This window comes from Cervus elaphus, chromosome 5 (assembly GCF_910594005.1).
Source record: "Cervus elaphus chromosome 5, mCerEla1.1, whole genome shotgun sequence".
Lineage (NCBI taxonomy): Eukaryota > Metazoa > Chordata > Mammalia > Artiodactyla > Cervidae > Cervus > Cervus elaphus.
In genome coordinates this window covers 99,681,187-99,700,289 of record NC_057819.1, presented here as the reverse complement: position 1 = coordinate 99,700,289, position 19,103 = coordinate 99,681,187, and the positions used below count along the sequence as shown (strand labels likewise).

The 19,103-nt window shown below is 59.3% G+C and overlaps 3 protein-coding genes across 6 annotated transcripts; 1 reads left to right on the top strand and 2 right to left on the bottom strand.

Annotated features, from left to right (window-relative positions):
* Positions 1–154: 154 nt before the first annotated feature.
* On the bottom strand, positions 155–1,826 carry SPEM1 (spermatid maturation 1). The gene is made up of 3 exons (XM_043903674.1): positions 1,276–1,826; positions 1,120–1,177; positions 155–928 (listed from the first exon to the last, which is right to left on the bottom strand). Exons 1-3 carry the CDS (start codon positions 1,516–1,518, stop codon positions 189–191), a joined length of 1,041 nt encoding a protein of 346 aa, XP_043759609.1. The 5' UTR covers positions 1,519–1,826; the 3' UTR covers positions 155–188.
* A 128-nt stretch (positions 1,827–1,954) lies between these two features.
* Positions 1,955–17,079, bottom strand: NLGN2 (neuroligin 2). Of its 4 annotated transcripts, none has more exons than XM_043903659.1 (8): positions 16,236–17,079; positions 13,106–13,806; positions 9,420–9,470; positions 7,218–7,367; positions 6,858–7,043; positions 6,553–6,745; positions 5,591–6,187; positions 1,955–4,858 (listed from the first exon to the last, which is right to left on the bottom strand). In XM_043903659.1, exons 2-8 carry the CDS (start codon positions 13,560–13,562, stop codon positions 3,985–3,987), a joined length of 2,508 nt encoding a protein of 835 aa, XP_043759594.1. In that variant the 5' UTR covers positions 13,563–13,806; positions 16,236–17,079; the 3' UTR covers positions 1,955–3,984. The 4 variants fall into 4 exon arrangements, with proteins under 4 accessions (XP_043759594.1, XP_043759595.1, XP_043759591.1 ...); XM_043903660.1 differs by having other exon boundaries at positions 13,106–13,238; positions 16,236–17,077; XM_043903656.1 differs by lacking the exon at positions 16,236–17,079 and having other exon boundaries at positions 13,106–15,831.
* Positions 17,080–17,711: 632 nt separating this feature from the next.
* TMEM256 (transmembrane protein 256) lies at positions 17,712–18,870 on the top strand. Its single transcript, XM_043903684.1, has 4 exons — positions 17,712–17,856; positions 18,166–18,197; positions 18,458–18,538; positions 18,642–18,870. The coding sequence occupies exons 1-4, from the start codon at positions 17,772–17,774 to the stop codon at positions 18,783–18,785; spliced, it is 342 nt and encodes a 113-aa protein (XP_043759619.1). The 5' UTR covers positions 17,712–17,771; the 3' UTR covers positions 18,786–18,870.
* Positions 18,871–19,103: the final 233 nt, after the last annotated feature.

The following is a 19,103-nucleotide window of genomic DNA, read 5'->3' as shown; positions in this document are numbered from 1 at the left end:
TGAGGACAGGGCCTGGGGCCAAGAGGTTGATGAGGGGCCTCGGGGCTCTCTAGGCCCTGTTGCCAGGGAGATCATTTCCTTAGTAACCAAGCTTCTGGGTGCTGTGTGGGCCCTGGCACCGCCCCCCCCCCCAACACACACACCACCACCACAATCCACCTCCTCTCTTCTTTTTATTCTTCTCCCAGTCACCTCTCTGTCAGGGAACGGTATACCCAGTCCTTTCTCGTCCCCTCAGCTGTGCTGGATCCAGAGGCCAGAGGGTAACAGTGCGACAGGGCCTCCACCTCCCTGGTCAGCTCCCGCAGCCGCCGCCTCACATCCCTGGCATCGTAGGCGACGCGCCCTGAGGAGCGGCGCCGGGGGATGTCCGGGACATTGGCTGGGCCCAGGATGGGTGGCTCGGCTGGTGCGCACTGCTCCTGGTCCGCCTGGGCCCCTGCCCCTGCCCCACCTCCACTGTTCTTGTGGCTCAGGATCTGAGGGCTGGGGAGTGGGGGATTCACAGGGTACACGTAGGCCTCTAGGCCCAGATCAGACTGCATCTCTCTCTTGAGGGGCCTTCCCTCTATAGTCTGCTGGAAGCGGATGGTCTGGGTAGGAGGCTCCAAGGCGTCCTGGGCCCAGGGAGTCCAGAACCTCTGGGCAGACTGTAAACCCGCCCAATCCTCAGGGTAGTCCCAGTTGTGGGAGCAGGCTGCTGTGTGCTGATGTGGGGGCTTCTCGTCATCGTCGTCGTCAGTGTCAGGGGCCCAGGCCACTGGGCGGTGGGCACGACGCGATGAAGAACGGCGACGGCGACGGCGGCGAGTGGGTGGGGGGGTCACCGTCATCTTCACGGGGTCCATGGTGCATCGAAGGTGGACTGCTGGAGAGCTATGCTTCGAGGGCTGGGTCTGCTTCCCAGGTGAGCATAACTTAGAAGCTTCTGTGGATCGAGGAGAGGTGAGAGGCTGGTGGGGAGCCTGGCTCCTACAGGGATGGAGAGGCAGGGTGCAGGAAAAGAAGCTGCGTAGTTATGGAGTCTGAGAGGGAGAGCGGGAGGGGAAGGGGCTGGCTTAAGGACAGGGACAGAATGCTTGATTTCTGCCCTTCCCACGCCCCCCATCCCCCACTTACCTTTCTCATAAAAACAATGGAACACTTGGTGTAAGAAGCCACGGAGTCTGCGCCAGAGCTAGGTGAGGAAGGACACAGTGACCCCAGACAGGCCCTGGACATCAGGCCTGCCCCCAGCCGTCCTGCCAGCACCCTCCCGCCTGGGCCCACCCTGACCAGTGTCACCATGTTGATGCCAATGTTAATGCAAATGATAAGGCCCAGCAGCAGCAGGATAGAGTTGCCCAGGTCCTGGCAGCTGTTGGTGTTAGGGCTGTGATACGAGGCCCATCCGGGCCGTGGCCGCTCAGCCATGGCCATGGGGGTCCCTAGGGCCACCGGGGCCCCTAGGCCCCCAGCCCACTGTGCCCACAGTATACACCAGCCCACCTTCCTGTCCCCTGGGGGTAAACAGGTCATAATGGTGTGGGGCTCTCCCTCACAATGTGCCAAGAGAGAGAGTCCTGGGCCCAGGTTTGAGCCTCCAGCCTGGGCCAGGTCTTAGCAGAGACCAAACTCTACACCTTGCATGACTCTCCTGGAGTCAGCCATGGGCCCCATCCTGTAGGCTCTCTGGCCTGCCTGGTGTCTGTCCCCATCAGTCCCTGCTTGGTCCTCTATGCCAGGCTGTGACCCCTCCACAGACACGGGTTCTGATCTTAACTCCCCAAACAACCCCATTGCCATGACAACCACACCCCAGCACCCACTGCCCATTTCTCTCAGACCTCAGAGCTCTTCACTGAAAAGGGTTGGACCCTCTCCTCCTCCCCCTTCACAGGCAGAGTCACTTCTCCAAGGTTTGTTTCTTTGGAGCCCCCCACCGCCACCTCCTAACATAACAGCAGGCAAAACCAACAGTTAAACTTTTATATTTACAATATTCTCTTCATCTTTTGCCAGGTTTAAAAATGTGTACAGAGCCGCAAAGGGTTGGGGTGGGGACATGGGGTTGTCAGGGAATTGTTCTGGGGAGAAGGGCTGGGCATTGGAGTCCGTGGCTGAATCATGGGGTCCCCCAGCCCCCCCTCCCATGCCCCAACTTGGGGGGCATCTGTCTACAGGGTTCAGGGCCCAGGTCCCTAGCATTTAGAGGGCATGACTGTTTGGAAAGGAGCCAGCCCAGGCAGGGGAAGGGGAGGGAGAAGAACTAAGTTTCCATGGGTGAAGGTGGGGGCAGACGGGACAGTCAGGAGGCAAAGTTCTGGGGAGCCAAGACCAGGGATTCTGAATCTGGGTGTCAGTGGAAGACAGCACTCCACCCCTGACTCACATTTGGCACTAACGAACCCACGAAATGCCAGCAGACAAGGATTTGCTCTTCTCCGCTGGCATCCCTTGAAACCCTTCCCAACACGCCTCTTCCCCAGAGGCCCAAACCCTTTCTCTTTGGGCAGTCACCTTACACGCGTCCTTTCAAAATCAAATTCTTCCTGCTGGTGTCTGCCCAAGCCCCGTCCCCCACTGCCCCCTCCATCTGTTCCTCAGTCCAGCTGACCCCATTCTCTCCCCAACCTGTCCTGGGAAGCCCTTCTCCCCTGCTCTCCTCTGTTCCTTTCCTTCAGCCCAGGGGAGCAAGGGGTGGGAGAAGGTCAAAGGAGGGGGTGGGCAGCTGAGGGGAGGAGCTGGTTGGACACCAGGAAGGGATGGCTTCCCAGGGGGACAGCGATGCGGGGAGGGAGAACAGAGGCCGAGAGGGAGGGATGACACATGGTGAGAAGAGGGACACAGGTGGGACCCCTTTAGCTGCCACCTCCCCCTCTCCTGTATCCCACCTGCCCACATGTTTACTTGCCTGGGCCCAGGACTGGGGGATCATTGCCACACTTTGGGGGTATTCCCTCCTCAAACCCACCTCACTGGTTTGGCACAGATGAGCAATGGCCTGAGGGAAAGGCTGTCCTCAGACTGCAGTGAGGGCTTTGGTCAAGCCATGCATGGCCTCTGTGGGTGGCAGGTGCCACACTCACCCTCCGCCCCCCAGCTTGCCATCTCCAGGGAAGGGAGAGAGGGAGGGGCAGAGGGCCCCCCCCAGGGCTTGTCCATCCCCCTCAGTTTCTATCAGTCTGAAGTCTGTTCCCACCTGCTGTGTGAGAAGTGCTGGGCCTGAGGTCGGGAAGACTCAGGGAAATGCTGGAGCGAAAGGGGCTGTCTGCATGGGAAAACATACATCCACATGCAAAATCATGATTCCACTCAGAAATGCGACCTGGGCCCACGGGAAGACACGGTCCCAGGCAGCACAAGATTGCAGGGTCTCCTCCCTGCCCCCCACGGCAGGGACTCTGTGTATGGTGGAAGGCGAGGCCTGCCTGGGAAGACCTGCTTCACCTCATTTGTGCCAAGGGGGGATACACATGCTTCGCCAGGGGTGGGAGGCAGTGGGGGCCGGGGAGGGGCGGGAGGGGGGGCTGTGATTTATTTCTTCGGTTTTCCAGGGCACCACCCTGTGTCATCTGACAGCCAGGGGTCTCTGTTTGTGAACACACCACTTCCAGGGTCTCCAGAGGGTGGGAGGAAGGAGCAGGGGGGAGAAGGCATGAGGGAACAGAATTCTGGGGTACAAATCCCCGCAGGAATTCTCTGAGGGAGCCAACATGTGTCCAGGGCGGCCAAAAAAAACCTCACCCTGCACATGGGAAAACACACCCCCTCGTGAGAAAGCACACCTCCACGTGGGTGTCCCAACGGAGGGGAGAAAACACCCCCCCCAGTTGTTCAAAGGCCCAGGTCCGGAGAAGAGAAAGGGCCTCTCTGCTCGGGAGAGACGCATCGCCGTGAGAAAACCCATGTCCACCTAATGCTCGTCCACGTGTGACAGCTCCACACGAGAAAAGCCTGTTGCATCCGGGAGGGCCGGGGAGGGGGTCCTCCCCGAGCCGCCCACTATACCCGAGTGGTGGAGTGGGGGTGGGGGAGCGTGTTGTTGTGGCTGGTAGCTGTGGGGGGCGGCGGGGGGAAGGGCCCGAAGGGATGGAGGGAGGGGGGCGGCGGGGGAGGGGGTGGCCCCAGGCCGCTGGGCAGCAGGGTCAGGGCCCCGGGGGCCAAGAGAGGCACGTCGTCCGGCGCCCGGCGCAGGGCCAGAGTGTAGTCGGGCGGGCAGGCGGGGCGCAGGGCCTCTGCAGGGTCCGCCCCAACGCCCCCACCCCGCTTCAGCTGAAGCGACACCAGCTCCTCCTCGGGTGGCAGCTCGCGGCCGGCAGCCGGGAGCAAGGGGCCCCCGCCGGGCACCCCAGAGCCCGAGCCGCCAGGGGGACTGAGCCGCCGGCACCGCAGCTCCTGCCGCCGGTCCCGCTTGTAGTAGAGGGCGGCGAAGGCGAGGATGTTGAGGAAGAGGAGCGAGGCACCCACGGCCACGGTGACGCTGAGCTCCGTGGAGTAGTCTCGGGAGTCCCCGGGGAAGCGGTCGTAGGCCCGAGGGCCCGGCTCGGGCTCGGGCTCGGGCGGCAGGGTGGCGGGGGGCGGCGGGCGGCGCGTGCCCGGGGCGCCTGGGGGCGGGCGCGGCGGCCAGCGCGTGGCGTAGGGCGGCAGGCGCGTGGTGGTGGTGAAGAGCTCCGTGTGCAGATTGTGCAGGTGCGGCACGAGCTCCAGCCAGAAGGCCACCTTGTTGGCGCGGTAGTTGTCGCGCACGCGCGGCTTCAGACCGATGTGCAGGTACTGCTTCTCTTTGCTGTTGAACTTGCTCCACACCACCTCCTCGAAGCGGTTGGGCTTGGTGTGGATGAACTTGGTGTCCTGCGGCACCGGCTGGTTTGGGTCGCTGTGGACACAGGTGGGCAGGGAAAGGAGTGAGGGTGAGGCCCTGATGAGAAGTGGGGAGGCTGTGGGACCAACGGGGGAGAGGGATGGGCAGAGATGCAGAGAGCTGGGGAGATAGGAAGAGAGGCAGAGAGAGACAGACACGAAGAGACAGAGACACTGCCAGAGACGGAGATAGGCAGAGAAAAATAGGGATAGATGACGCCAGAGGGACAGAGAGGGCAGACGGACAGACCGCCGATGACACAGGCAGAGTGAATGAGACAGAGACATATGGAAACAAACAGACAAAAGCCCATGACAGGCAGCTGGGGGTGGGGGGAAGCAGCAAGCAGAGAGTAAGCAGATCAAAGAGAGCAGAGATATCAATGGATTTCAGGAGAGAGAGCTAGAGACAGCAATAGAGAGAGAGAGATACAAACTCTTATACATACACTCAGAAACACAGACGTGAGCACTCAGAGGAGAAAGAGAGTGGTGTACGCAAAGACAGACACAGAGCCAAAGCCATCAAGTGAGCCCACCCGCCGGAAAGGACCTCTCGGTCCAACATTTCTGAACCTCCAACACACACAGAGGAGCTGTCTGGCAGGTGTCTGAGTCGAGAAGATGAGAGCGCCTTGAAGGAGGAATGATGGCCGTGTGACGAAGAGGGAGAGAAGGGGCTGAGGATGGATGGTGTGTGTGTGCCCTGACCTGCAGGGGTGCCCCACCCAGCCCCTCTGGCCCTCACCCAGTCTTGGCGAAGTTGGTCCAGTAGGTCATGACCACGGCGCTGAGCATGACGTCATTCTTGGAGAAGTTGCAGGGGAAGAGGTCAGTGGCGCCCACCATGGGCACACCAAAGACATAAGGTAGCTCATCCCCGTGCGCTGCGTCCGCCCACTCGGGCCGGCCCTCAGCCTGGCAGTGGTGGTAGAAGGTGTAAAAGTAGACGGGGGACTGGTAGTCAGCGTGCAGCTTGGCGGTGGCCACAGCCGGTGCCACCCACTGGTGGTCGGTAAAGAGCGCCAGCAGGGTCTTGCGCCGCATCTCGCCGTTGTCCCGGTCAGCCCAGTCCGTGTACATGAACTTGATGGTCTCCCGTAGCACGTCCTTGCCCTCTGGGTAGCCATACAGGTTGTCCACAAAGTTGGAGACCGTGAAGTCGAAGGCGCTGGCGGACACGCCATCCTCACTTTCTGCTGAGTCCTCCACGAACTTGAGGCCCTCTCCCTGGTTGACCCCAATGAGCATGTCGTAGTTGAGGAATTCTCCCTGCTGCATGAGGATCTCAGGGTCATCAGGGACGACGTCACCATCCACCACGGGCCCAAAGGCAATGTGGTAGCTGGGGAGAAGGGGTCAAGGTCACATCACCTGTTGGCTGGCCTCCTCTCCACCCACAGCCTGCTCAGCCCTCTGCTCAAAGACCCTTCTCCCCTAGTTAAAACCTTCAGAGCCCTTTCAGGGCACCTGGCCTCTCGGGAAGTCCTCCCTGAAGCACTTCCTGGCGTCTGGTGCACCCAGGCTCTGTTTAGGCACCTCTGCTTTGGAAAGGCTTCTGGGAGAAGGTAGGTCCATGGGAGGGGCCTGAAGCCCACCTCCCCTGGCTAAATGGACAGCCTGTGGCCCTCAGGCACCTTCCACCCTCAACCTCCTTGGACCCAGCAAGGACAATGGAGGCCTGGATTTAGCCCTCCCCCAGCCCCATACCGGGCAGGCTGCACGTCCTGGTCCACCAGCTCCCGAGAGGGTTTCCGGCGCAGACACTCCACAGCCTCGGCGCTGTCCTCCCGGTCACAGCCCACCTTGGCAGCCAGCAGTCGCGTGTATTTGAGTGGTTGGTAGTTGACAGACCAGCTAGAAATGGCAGTGCCGCTCTGGGCAATGGCCTTCTGGAACAGCCCTGGCAGGACAGGCAGGTTTTAGGCTGGGCTGTATCAGCCTGAGGGAGGAGAAGGGGCACCTGGTGGGGCCAGGGGTTGGGGAAGGGGACAGGCTGGGCAGGTGGCTCGTACCTTCCGAGTGGTGGGAGAGGATCAGGAGGTTGACACAGGAGGCTCCTGCCCCAGATCCAAAGATGGTGATGCGTTCGGGGTCCCCCCCAAAGTGGGCGATGTTCTCACTGAGCCAGCGCAGGGCCTGGATCTGGTCTAGGAGCCCATAATTGCCTTTTGCAGCCTGGTCCCCAGTGCTGAGAAAACCTGGGGGCAGAGGAAGAGAGGGGGCTTCCTGGGGGTGTCATGGCACCCTTGCTGTCTTTCTGGGCAACTCAATCCAGCCCAGAAGCCATTCTGCTTCAGCTGGGTTTAGTGTAACCCTGCCGGCAGGCCCTCCTCCCAGGACTCCAGCCCCTAGAGTTGGCTGCCCACCCTCACCGAGCACCCCAAGCCGGTAGTTGAGCGTGGCTACAATGACATTGCCGTAGGCGGCCAAGACGGAGCCATCGAACATGTTCCCCGTGCCCTCCATGTAGGAGCCACCGTGCAGAAACAGCATCACTGGCTTCTTCCCGGAGTCCCGGATATCTGTGTGGGGAGGGGGTGGGGGGGATGGGCAAGGGGGTGGGGGACAAGGACACAGTCAGACCAGAAGCAGCACCTCCCAGCTCCCAGGCCTGCTGAGTTCCAGCTGGGAGCTCAGGGGACATGTCACTCCCATCCCTGGGGGGCAAGACCGGATTCCCCTCCCTCCCTCCCCAGCTAGCCCTGGCAGAAGTTCCCTCCCCACCTCCTGCCGGCCTGCCCCACAGCACTTCTCCAAATGCCTGGCAGAGCTTCCAAGAAGCCTAACAGAGGCAGGGGTGGGGGGTGGCCCTCCTCAAGGCACCTGCTGGATCTGGGGGGACCTCTCCCCCACACACACAGCAAATCTCCTTCCTGCTCCTAGGAAGCGTGAGCTCCCAAGGCTGGCGCTAGAGCTAGAGATGCTGGGAGGGTCCTGGCATTTCTTCAGACTCAGGCCTTGGGCCTCAGCTCCACATGGTAGCCTGGTCTGTGGGTGAGGGGGTGCCAGGCCCTAGGGTCCCTGGGGGCTTGGTCTCCTCCCCGCCCTAATTCCTTTCTAGGTCACCTCCCAAGTTACCATGGCAACCCCCAGCCTAATTACTGTGGCAGGAGGAGGCAGGGTGGGAAAGAGCCTACTTAATGAAGCCAGGGTGCAGCTCACTAGTCTGGGCCCCCGAAACCGGCCTGAGCCCTAAGTTCTGGACCCCTCTCTTGCCCTGTCCCCAAAGGATCCCATGAGCACTGCCATATGGAGTAGGCCCTTGGGGCACTCCAGACTGGACTGGAGGGAACTAATTCCAGAAGAGGGTGGGAGTCTGAGAGGGCTTGTCAGAGTCCCCGCCCCTGCAGCTCCTCCAGATGCAGCCACAATACCTCCAGGCCCTCCTCTCTCTTGACACCTGCCATCTCTGACCAGCCTAGGCAATCAGCAAGCAAGAGCCAAGCCTGGGCCTCCACAGCTGGTCCCTAGCACCTCTGCCTGTCTCCCTCATCCCACTGGAAACTTCTCTCCTGGCAGAAGATCAACCAACAGGTCACTAAGAGACTCCCCTCCACCCTGGATCTCTTCGGACCTTCTCTGCCACCTCCTTCCACCTGACTTTGGCCAGAAGCTCCTAGGTGGGCAGTGCCCTCCCCCAATCCTGTTCTTCCCTCAATTCCTGAACCTCCAGTGGCCTTCCAGGTTCAAGCTGGTCTCCTTCCCTCCGAGGTCCTGTCCTAAATGTCCTCAGTCCGTCCCCTTCCTCCCCACCCAGCACCTCCACTCCCAGTGTGGGGGGAGGGGGAGTTGGAAAGGGAAGGAGCAGGAAGGGGGGCTGGGGCAACAAGAATTCAAAACCAACAACAAAAAACAGGATCAAGAAAGAAGAAAGAAAAAAAAACAACAACCAAAAAGCAAGAAGCTCTGGGGCAGATTCAACAAGAAAAGAAAAACAAAAACCAAAAAACCAAAAAGATCCGTTTTTGGAAAAAAAGGAAAAAAGAAAAAAGTTTTTTGCACTTTTTCAAAATTTTGTGGTGAAACTTCAAGATATTGGGCCCTGTTTTCAAAAATTTCCAAATTCTTTAATTGCTTCAAATGTGTGTTTCTGCATCGGACAGGCTTCTTTTTTTTTTTTGAAATCGTAGCAGGTTTCTGATGTTTCAATTGTGTCATCAATTTGCCAACTTGAAATTTTTTTTTAAATGGTGTTTTGTTCCAAATTTAAATTGTCTTGTCAAATGTTACATTTCACAAGTTTCTAAACAGTCCGAATTTCTGTCAAACTAAACATTTTATCCAATTTGGTTTCTTTTTTTTTTTTCTGACATTCCAATTTCTTTTTTCACTTTATTTTCGCCATGTTTAAGCTTTTCTTGCCAGTTTTCTAGTGGGTCCAACATTGTTCAAATTTCCTTTGAAGTTTTCATAATTCTTTTTTCCAATTATTACAAATTTTTCTTTTCTTTTTCGTTTTTAGTTAGGAGAACGACTGAGGGGCCTTGAGGGCTGTGGGGGCATTTAGTTAGGGGCAGGGCCGAGAACGTCCTCTTATCAGCAACCACATGCAGCAGCGGGATTTTTAAATCTACCTGTGTCTGGCGGATTGAGCGTCGCCTCGTCACGTTTTTTTGTGAGCGGACCTAAGACCGGGAACACAAAACAGAGAAAAAAGGACAATTTTGTGGGGAAAGATGGGAGTCGGGGGGAGGTGGTGGATGGGGAGGGGAGGAGAGAAAGCAGAAAAGGGGAGGGTGAGGGGCAGAAAAAATAAGCCAAAAAAAGCAAAATTTTTTTGCAAGAAAAAGAAACCAAGAAAAGAGAAAAACGTTTCTACAACCCAAATTTTGTTCCCCTCCCCGGAAAAAGTCATGCCCCAAAGAAAAGGCTGGTTTTGCGGGGGGGTGGGGTGCCTGAGTGGGCTGAGGCCTGTCTTAAGACATATTGACTTGGCTGGAAAGGATTTGGCTTGTCCAAGTGTTTGCTAATTGCTGGAAATGAAACAGTGTTAGAGGTGGGGGTGGGTGGGAGGGGAGGGGAAACCAACCCAGGAGCCTGGGAGCCCAAGGCCAGCTGTGCTCCCCCCAAAGGGGGGTGGCCACCACTCAGGCAGGCCCTATTCAGGACCAGCCAAGCACCTGCCTGCTCCCCCAGGCTGTAGACAGGAGGGGTTGCAGCAGAAAGGACTTTGCCTCTCTCTGGACCAATCTGGAGGGCAGAGGGTAGTATGGAATTGGGGCAGCCCAAACCCACAGCTCACGGCCCCTGAAAGCCCTCAGCTTTCCACTGGCAGGCAGGGAGGGGAGGTCAGTGAGCTCTGCCTGCCCACCTTCCCAGCCTCTCACCAGCCAGCATTTCACTTCCATCCGCACAGACGGGCCTGACTTCTCACCCCATGTCCCCAGTGTGGGGCGAGCAGGGAAAGGGGTCATCAGGTCTTGCCCTCCACTCCACCGCTTCCCTCTGACCCCCCAACCTCATCCTCCCCCCAGATGGTAAACTTCCCACCAGGGGCACCAGACCCCCTCCCCCACCAACCCTTGCTCTAATGCCAAAAGCCCCCCTGCCGAATGGGGGATTCGATGCACAAATAGGGACTAGGAAACACACTGCCCTGAGCCAGCCTGACACATAGGGTGCCAGGAGGTGCTGGGAGGCACAAAATGTGTCCCCAGGGGAGGAAAGGCCCCAGACTGGGCTCAGAGTTTGGCTCTAGGCTTCTTGAAGACTGGGGGATCAGTCAAGGGAGAGCTGGAACCCAGAGGTCTGAGGGGTTCCCCCAGGTTGGTCGATTTCTCCTCAGCAGCATGGGGATCAGCATGGGGAGGGACGGGTCAGTAAGGCCAAAGTCAGCCTCTGAAAAGGCTCCCCGCAACTGGTGATGACGGCCCCAAGAGGACCCATTAGGATCAGGGCCTGTTTTTCTCTGACAGGCTGGGGATGGGGATGAAGTCAGCAGGGCATGTGTGCGCGTGAGAATATTAAGTGTGCGGGTGTGTGTGTGTGTGCCTGAGTCAACCTCTTCCTCCCCGAGCTGGTGTGAAGATTTAGTGAGATCACCTGAATGTGTCAGGCCCCAAGCAGGTCTGCAATAAGCGATGGTTAAAAATACAGAAGGTGTGGGCTTGGGTGGTATGGGGGCAGGGTGGGCAATTTGTGTGGAGGTGTTGGGGTGGACAGTAACTCGGTGAGAAGTGCTGGGTAGATGTTTCACATAAGGGGTGATGAGACAATAGCCCACTGAGCAGGGCGTTGGTCAGGGGACAGGGGACAGCTTTCTACATGAAGATGTGGGTGGAGAGTCCACAAGTGGAGAGCATTGTGATGGGCGGTCTGTTGGAGGCACGGGGGTGAATGATTCACTAGTAGCAGGGCACTGGGGTAGGTGGTCCATGAGAAGGCAGGGGAAGCTGGAGTGGACAGTTCTCATGCTGAGGGTGCTGGGGAATTAGGGAGGATGTCTGGAGTGTATTGGAGTAAATAGTCTATTAGAGCGGCTGGAATCTGAACAGCATGGGGGTAGAAACTTCTGTGCAATGTGTGTATGGGTTGCTTGGAGGTGTGGCTCATATGGGGAGGGGTAGTGACAGCGTTGAGGTGTATGAGTGTTCTGTGACTGGCAGGTCCTCTGGTTTCAGGAAGCAAGGCATTGGAGTACCTGACCTGTGAGTAGGGTGCAAGACTGTCACCTGTGTTGTCACAGCCTGAAGTATGAAACTGATGACCTCGAGGCAGGAGTTGGGGTAAGCAGTGTCTGAGAGGTGTTGAGAACGCAGGGGACTGTGGTGTGAGTGACCAGTTGAAGCACATGGTGCAGGTGCAGGGTTAGTGTGGTGATGGTCCGTGTGTGAGTGTTACAAGGCCACAGGATCTATACACCTAGGGATCCTGGGGAGCACAGGTCTATGTGGGTGACAGGGCGCGCAACTCCAGAGAAGTGTTGGCCTGGGTGCTGTGTGAAGGTTCTGGGAATTTTGATATGTGGGATGCTAGAGCACAAGGCTGGGCTTCCCAGGTGGCTCAGTGGTAAAGAATTCGCCTGCCAATGCAGGAAACCAGGAGACACGAGATCAATCCCTGGGTCGGGAAGATACCCCGGAGGAGGAAATGGCGACTCACTCCAGTCTTCTTGCCTGGAAAATCCCATGGACAGAGGCACCTGGTGGGCTACAGTCCAAGGGGTCGCGAAGAGTCGGACACAACTGAGCAACTGAGCACAGAGCACAAGGTTAGTGTGCTCGTCGGTTGGATACATGCCCTGAGTGATGAATAGTTAAACTGCCTGGTCTGTAGAGGGACCTGAGTTCATGATGTGGGAGTTTTGGGTGTACAGTGGGGTTCCTGGGTACCAAACCTATTTTTACACTCGTTGGAAGATGGCCTGTGGGGGGACTTTATGGGAGTGGATATTTTTTGTGGGTGTCGGGGTGTTTTGGAGCAGTAAATAGGGTGTTAGATAACGTGTTTGTGAGCATGGTCTGTGGGGTGGCTGCAGGCCTGCCAGTTGCTCTCTGCTGTGGGCTGCTGGAAAGTGTTGACACTCTGGATGGTCTTGGTGTGCTGAAGGTTGGCTGGCAGGGAACTGTCTGGGGGAGTGTCCTGGGGACTACCAGCAGCTAGTGAACTGGAGAGTTCATTCAAGAACAGCCAGCTCAGAGCCCTGGGGAAGGTGTTCTACTGGGGATGGGTGGGCAGTGCTGAGTGGAGGGGCCCTTGACAAGGAGATTCCCTGATCCTTTGGAAGTGCACAGCAATCAGGGGACAGAGCCTCCTGGGGAAGACGCATTCACCTCAGGTGAGGGGCCCTGCATGTGACAGGACCTCTGCCCATGCCGGCCTGGGGAGAAGGAGTCTTTGCTGTCCTCAGTGGAGGTCTAGGTAAAGTGGGTACTTGCTGGGGACAAGCCCAGGCCTGGGGGGCAGGAGTCAGGGCAGAGCTGGAGTGGCTGTCCTGGCAGAGATGGATGCCTCTGCGACCTGATCGCCGCCCCCTGCCCCCCGCCCCCGTGTCCCCTCTGGGTGTGCTTCCGTGGGGAGGGTGTGGGTAGGCCCAGCTCAGTGCCTGCAGCTCTCGCCATGGGCTTTCTAGGCGCACAAAGAGCTTCTGGACTGCCTAGCAGGGACCCTACCATCCTGGGAGCCCGCGGGGATGCACCGCCCCTCATGGCCCCCCGCGAAGGCCCAGCTCCCTCCCCGGGGCGCGCTGGCGCCAGAGGGTCTACGTGGAGGTTTGTGGGCTGTGTCCACCGGGGGCCCGGCCCGGTGCCCGCGCCCTTACCGTCCTCGGTGGGCACGTAGAGGTTGAGGTACAGGCAGTCCTCGCTCTGGTTCTGTACATAGGTGGCGGCCGCCTCCAGGTTGTCGGTGAACCACACGGGCAGCATGATGGCCGGCAGCGCCCCGTGCAGGTTCTGCGGGCAGGCGGGCGGCAGGGTCGTGGCGTTGCGCACGCCGGGCCACGAGGCGGGGGCCTCGGGCGGCTGAAAGCGGCGGGCGCCCAGGGGGGGCGTGGCGTAGGGCACGCCCAGGAACTGCACGACCGGGCCCAGGATCTCGTTGTTGAGCTCGCGCCGCACGCCGCGCACTCGCCCGTAGGCCGTGTTCACCACTGGGAAGCGCTCCTCCCCGAGGCTGCCGAGACCCAGGCCCGGGCCGCCCGGGGCGCCGCCGCCGGGACCCCCTCCCCCCCGTTGAGCCCCCGCCAGCCCCACCAGACACAGCGCCAGGAGCCACATGCTGATCGGGGGACCCCCCCTCCCTCCCCGGGACCCCCCCCCCTCGGAGAGAGAGAGAAGGGGGGGAGAGGGAGGGAGGCCCCCCTCGCCCCAGGAGGGAGGAGGGGGCGGGGGAAAGGAGGGAGGAGGGGGTTGGGCAGGGACCTGGGTTAGACTGGACAGAGAAGGGGTCTGTTCCTCTCCATGGAGGGGGCGAGGGGTGGGGAAGGGGAAAGAAGTGGGAGAAGGCAAAGGCAGGCCCGACCTGCGGGGAGGAGGGATGGACAGACGGACAGACAGAAAAAGACAGAGGAGAGGTGCAAGAAGGGAAGGGAAATTGGATGGGGCAGACAGATGGGAATGGGGAAACAGAAGAGACAGGTGGTTAGTGACTCGGAATTCAGACCAAATTGCCCCCCTCCTTCCATCCCCCTGCCCCTTTGGCATCTCCCCCAACCCCAACCACCCCCCTCCCCTCTCTCTGCAGGGACCCATGTAGAAAAGTCTGAAGCTGAGGTGAGGTCAAGATGTGTTAAATGTCTAGGATAGCCAGAGGGGAAGGAGGGCTAGCTCCCCAGACCACCCAACACGCCCCCTTCCAGGAGGGGTAAATCCCTCCCAGGCAGGCTCTCCTCTGGGGACTCAGGAGTCCCAGTTCTCACCTCCCTGGGAGGGATGAGATAGACAAGGAAGAGAAAATAAAAATACCAAGTCATTAATTAGCAGGAAGTGGCGGGTTTGTTTATATGTGTTAATTACTCCCGAGCTGTAATTTCATGGCACTGAACCCCCCACCCCAGGCCAGACTTGGGCCTTTCTTGGGACTGCGCAACCCCAGCACTTTCCCTTTCCTTCAACATCTCATTCTTTTGAAGGGTCTGTGTAGTGCAGGAGACCCCTCTACTCCAGGCCCTCTCCATTTCTCTCCTCAGAAGTTAAGGTGTCTTGAGGCAGGGTCTAGACAGGGAGGAGATGCTGGAGGGGCAAATCTGGGGACAGATGCGTGATCCTGCAGCCGGTTGCTGGGCGACGGGATGCTGCCCCGCAATGTTACCTCGGCAACGGGCTGCAGCTTTAACCCCGGAGGGGGAGGGGTCTGGAGGAAGAGGGGAAGGGGCTGGATGGGTTATGGGGTCCATTCAGGGCATGAAGAGGAGAGCAGAAGCATCAGTCAGAATGCTGGAGTTTCCCCCAGTCTTAGCATAGAGGAAGAAGTATATATGTTGGGGGGAGCTGGAGACTGGAGGCAGAGAACCCTAAAAGAACCACCTCTTGCCCCTTGGCCAGTCAGAACCGAGCCCTAGTGACCAGGCCTCTGGCTGGAGAGAAGGGGTGCTGGGGTGGGTTTGAGGGCAATCAGATGCACCCATCAACAGTTACCCTTCCACAGTCTTGAACAGCCTTGAACCCCAGACACCTCTTCCTCCACGCCTGGCATTTTGACCCATAGGGGCAAACCGTTTTGCCCTAGGGGCAAACCATGGCTTCTTTGCATCCCCTTCCAGCTCTTCACCTCCCCTTCCCCTTGCTAGCTCCCCACAGTTGCTGCCCTGATGCCTGGGTGCTCAGGGCAGCAGGGGCAGGACAAGGGAACAGATCGGACTAAAGGGGCAGACACCCAGGTCATCTTAGCAAGCCCCCCCCCGTCCCCCCCCCCAGCCGCCAGAGCTGTTTGCTGACGCGGGGTTTTCAGAGCCAGGCGCCAGCCCGCGGGTGGCTCTCTGCAGGTGTCAATGTATTCCAGAGATGAGGACACGGGAATCCTTACCACACACACCCAGTCATGCCCTCCCTTTCTTCAGGTCCTCTCAAGCTCCTGTTCCCCCGACACCTGGAGGGGGCTTGGAACTGGCTTCCCAGGTTCTCCTCTGCCTGTGCCAGGCTAGGCTCTGCTTCATGGCTTTGCTGCCCCCTCCCCCTCCCATGAACAAGGTCTGCCTCTGACTGCCCCCTCCTCCTTTAAGGTACTTTGGGCCCCTGGCCTCCTCCCTGCCAGCCTCTCTGCCTTCCTCCCTCCCACTGGAGCCCTCCCCCCAGCTCCTCTCCATAGCGCTCCCTCAGAGCATCTTTCCGAGGCCTCTTCCAGCTTGCTCCAGCTCTTGCCTTCAGTCTCTCGCCCCTTTTTTCGTCTCTATCTTCTACACCTCCCTTTTGGTGTTTCTCATCTTTCTCTCTCCTTCAAATTCCTTTCCCAAATTTCTCCCTCAAGCCCCTTCTATTTCTCTCTCTCTTTCCCTAGCTCTGTCTCCCCCATTTTCTCTTCCCTGCTCTCCCCATCTCTGTCTGCCACCTCTTCCCCCCCCCCACCCCCCGCATCCCTCTGCCTTGCTCGCTCCATTCCTGCCCAGGCCTGACTCCCCCAGCCGGGGAGAGTTGAGGGACGGGGGCTCAGGCCGCAGGCCCCCCCTTCTTCCTGCAGTGGGGAAAATGGCTTGGCCGGGAAGGGGAGAAGGAGGGGGAGGGGGAGATGGGAACACACGGGGTCTGTGGGCCCATTCAAAGGATCATTCATGGGCTGGAGAGAGGCAGAGACAAAGAGACCGAGACGCAGAGACACGGCGAGAGCATCCCTAGGTGGAGACACGCAGACAGAGAAGGCTGGGGGAAATGAGGCGCAGGGAGAGAGAGGGGGAGAAGGGAGACCCCAGTGGACCGCCACGCAGCCCCCTCCACCCGGCCCGGCTTAGCTCCTACCTGGCTCAGCCCTGGGGCCGTGGTGCCTCCATCCAGGGCTCCGAGTAGGGGGCGGACGGGCTTCGGGAGGGGGGCGGCGGCCTGTGAGCCCCCGCGGCCCCGCAGGCCCAGCCCCCGCCCGCAGCGCCTCACCCGGCGGGGGAGGGGGTTCGCCCCAGCCCCGGGGGGCGGGGCCGGGATCCAGTCGATCCCCGGGGAAAGGAGAGGTAGGGGATGGGGTCAGGAGGAGCCCAAGAACAGGGAACCCCGCAGTGGGGACGGCGAAGGGAGGAGGGAGCAACGGGACAGGACTGAATTGGGGATCCACTGGCACCGTGGGCTGGCTTCGAGGGGCTAGAAGGCGGTACAGGCGGAGGATCCTACGGGATCGGGTGCGGGAAAAGGAGTCCACGGCAATCCCCAGGGGCCCGAAGCCCGGGAGCGCAGGATCCGCGGTGCAGGGGCAGGGATCCAGCCGGAATCCTCAGGGAGGGGGAGGGATCTAGTCGATCCCGAGGGCGGGCGGGAGGGGGATGTCCGGGGAGTCGGAGGAGGGCGGGAGCCGAGTCTGGAGCCCCGGGGCGGGGGTCGGCGCGGATCCTAGGAGGGAAATTGGGGGTAAGAGAGAGGCTTCGGGGAACGCTCAGCAGCCGGGAGGCCCGGACTCCTGGCCCCGCGCGCCAGGGCCCTCCCGCCCCGCGTCCATCCCAGCCCGAGAGTGATGATCCGCCGGCGGAGCAGCCGCAGCAGCCCCGCGCGTCACCGCGCGGCCGCCTCCCCCGCCCCCTGCCGAGAGAGCGGCGCACACCCCTTGCTAGCACCCGCCTGCCCGCCCGCCCTCCAGAGTGTGGGGGGGACTGGAGAAGGTGGAAGGGGGCGGGAGTGGACAGACCGACGGATGGACGAAGCAGGCCAGGGCAGGGTGGAGACATCCCCCCGCCCCGTGATCTCCCAGCCTCGGCTTCTGGCTGTTAGTTGGGGGGGGGGGGGGGGGGGGGCGGTGAACTCTAAGGGGCGGGGCATCACACGAAGAAGGCGGGGCCTTCTGGTCCAGAGGAGGGGCTTTGGTAGTGGGCGTGGTCTAACGCTGATGGGTGGGGTTTCGTTATCCTTGGGCCCGCCTCTTTTGGGGAGTGGATCTGGTTTAAAGCTGAAGAGGAGGAGCTTGTGGGGAAAGGGGCGGAACTTTGCCTAGGGACCGGGATCTTCGGAAATTGACCGGTAGTTGCGGGGGGTGGAGAAGGTGTTAGGAGAGGCTATCAACTTAGAAAGTGGGCCAATCTGTGACGCAAATCCTCTAGTCCCGCCCCTCACAACCCCGCCTACACTGCTCAGCTCCTTCGCTTTTAATTGGTTCTGGTTTCTCCGCCCGCCAGACGTCTTCGCCACTCAACAGAGGTTTTACAAAGGTCCAAGTACCCGGGTGAGGACCTGGACGCTAAAATGAACACGGCCCGGATTGGGCACCCGTAGACCTTATTTGCATGGGAAATCGGGATTGGCTGGCTTCTTGGGGGGCCCGGGCGGTGTTCGTTTGGCGCGTGACCGTCGACAGTCATGGCCGGTCTCGGGGCTGCTTTCCGCCGCCTGGGTGCCTTGTCCGGAGCTGGGGCCTTAGGCTTGGCCTCCTACGGGGCGCACGGTCAGGGGGCTGGGGATGGAACTGGGATTGTGCTGGGGGAGATCTTTAGGACCTGGTGCAGAGGCAGAGTCTAAAGGAAATGTCGGCCCTCCCATCGACCAGACTGCCCACGGAACCCTGAACCTTTTAAAAAACCTCTCAGCAGGGTCCACTGGGTTCCCAGACCTGCCCGTGCGTGTTTCCACCAATCAGAAGCCTCCTGGGGGCTCCCTTTCTCGTCGGCGTCCACCTGGGTCCACCACCACCACTGGAGTGGGGACTGTCTGGGTTGGCGCTAGGACTGGTAACCTTTGCTTCTCCTTTCCACAGGAGCCCAGTTTCCGGATGCCTACGGGAAGGAGGTGAAGTAAACGTGCTGGGGCTCCTAGACTTTGAGGCCTCGGAGGGCGCAAAGTCAGGGGTCCCTGAGAAAAGGAGGGGAGGGACCGAACGCGGATCTTTGGAGTGGCAAGGAATGCAAGTCTGAGGCCTGGGTGCCTCAGAGAGGGGCAAGCTGGGGCTTGAGAGATCGAGTTGGACGTTCCTGTCCACTGTGTCTCCGCCCCAGCCTCTGGTGTCTTGCGTTGCTTAGGAAGTACCCCCATTTCTTTTTTTCTTACAGCTCTTTGAAAAGTCCAACAAACACCACTTCTTACACAGCCTGGCTCTGTTAGCGGTACCCCTGTGCAGAAAGCCCCTCTGGGTAATTCCCCCCATCCCCACCCCTAACCCTTACCAAGCCCCACCCATTCCCTCTAACTCGCCAGGTTCTTACTGGCCTGAATTCTGCCTTGTGTCTCCTTCAGGCTGGGTTACTGCTAGCTTCTGGAACTACCTTATTCTGCACCACCTTTTACTACCAGGCTCTGAGTGGAGACCCCAGCTTCCAGAATTTGGCTCCTGTGGGAGGGAGCCTGCTACTCTTGGGCTGGCTTGCCTTGGCTCTTTGAGCTTTCTTGTGTTTAATTTCTGGGTACTTTTTTTTTTTTTTAAGAATTGGAGCAGGAAAGGAATTAAAAGAGAAAGGCAAATAAAGAACTTTGGAGTTTTTGTTCATCTAACCTCCTAAAAGAGAAAGGGCAAAAATTGTCAAACCTTTGAACTCCTTCTCTTTCTTAAGACCGAATCAGCGAGGCTTGGGTTTGGGTGGAGAGTCACTGTTCACTTCAGGTTAAATTGTTATAAGTTAACAGGTTCTTAAACTGGTGGGCATTAGAGTCATAAGGAACGCTTGAACTAACGCAGATTCTTACCAAAGCCCTCTTCAG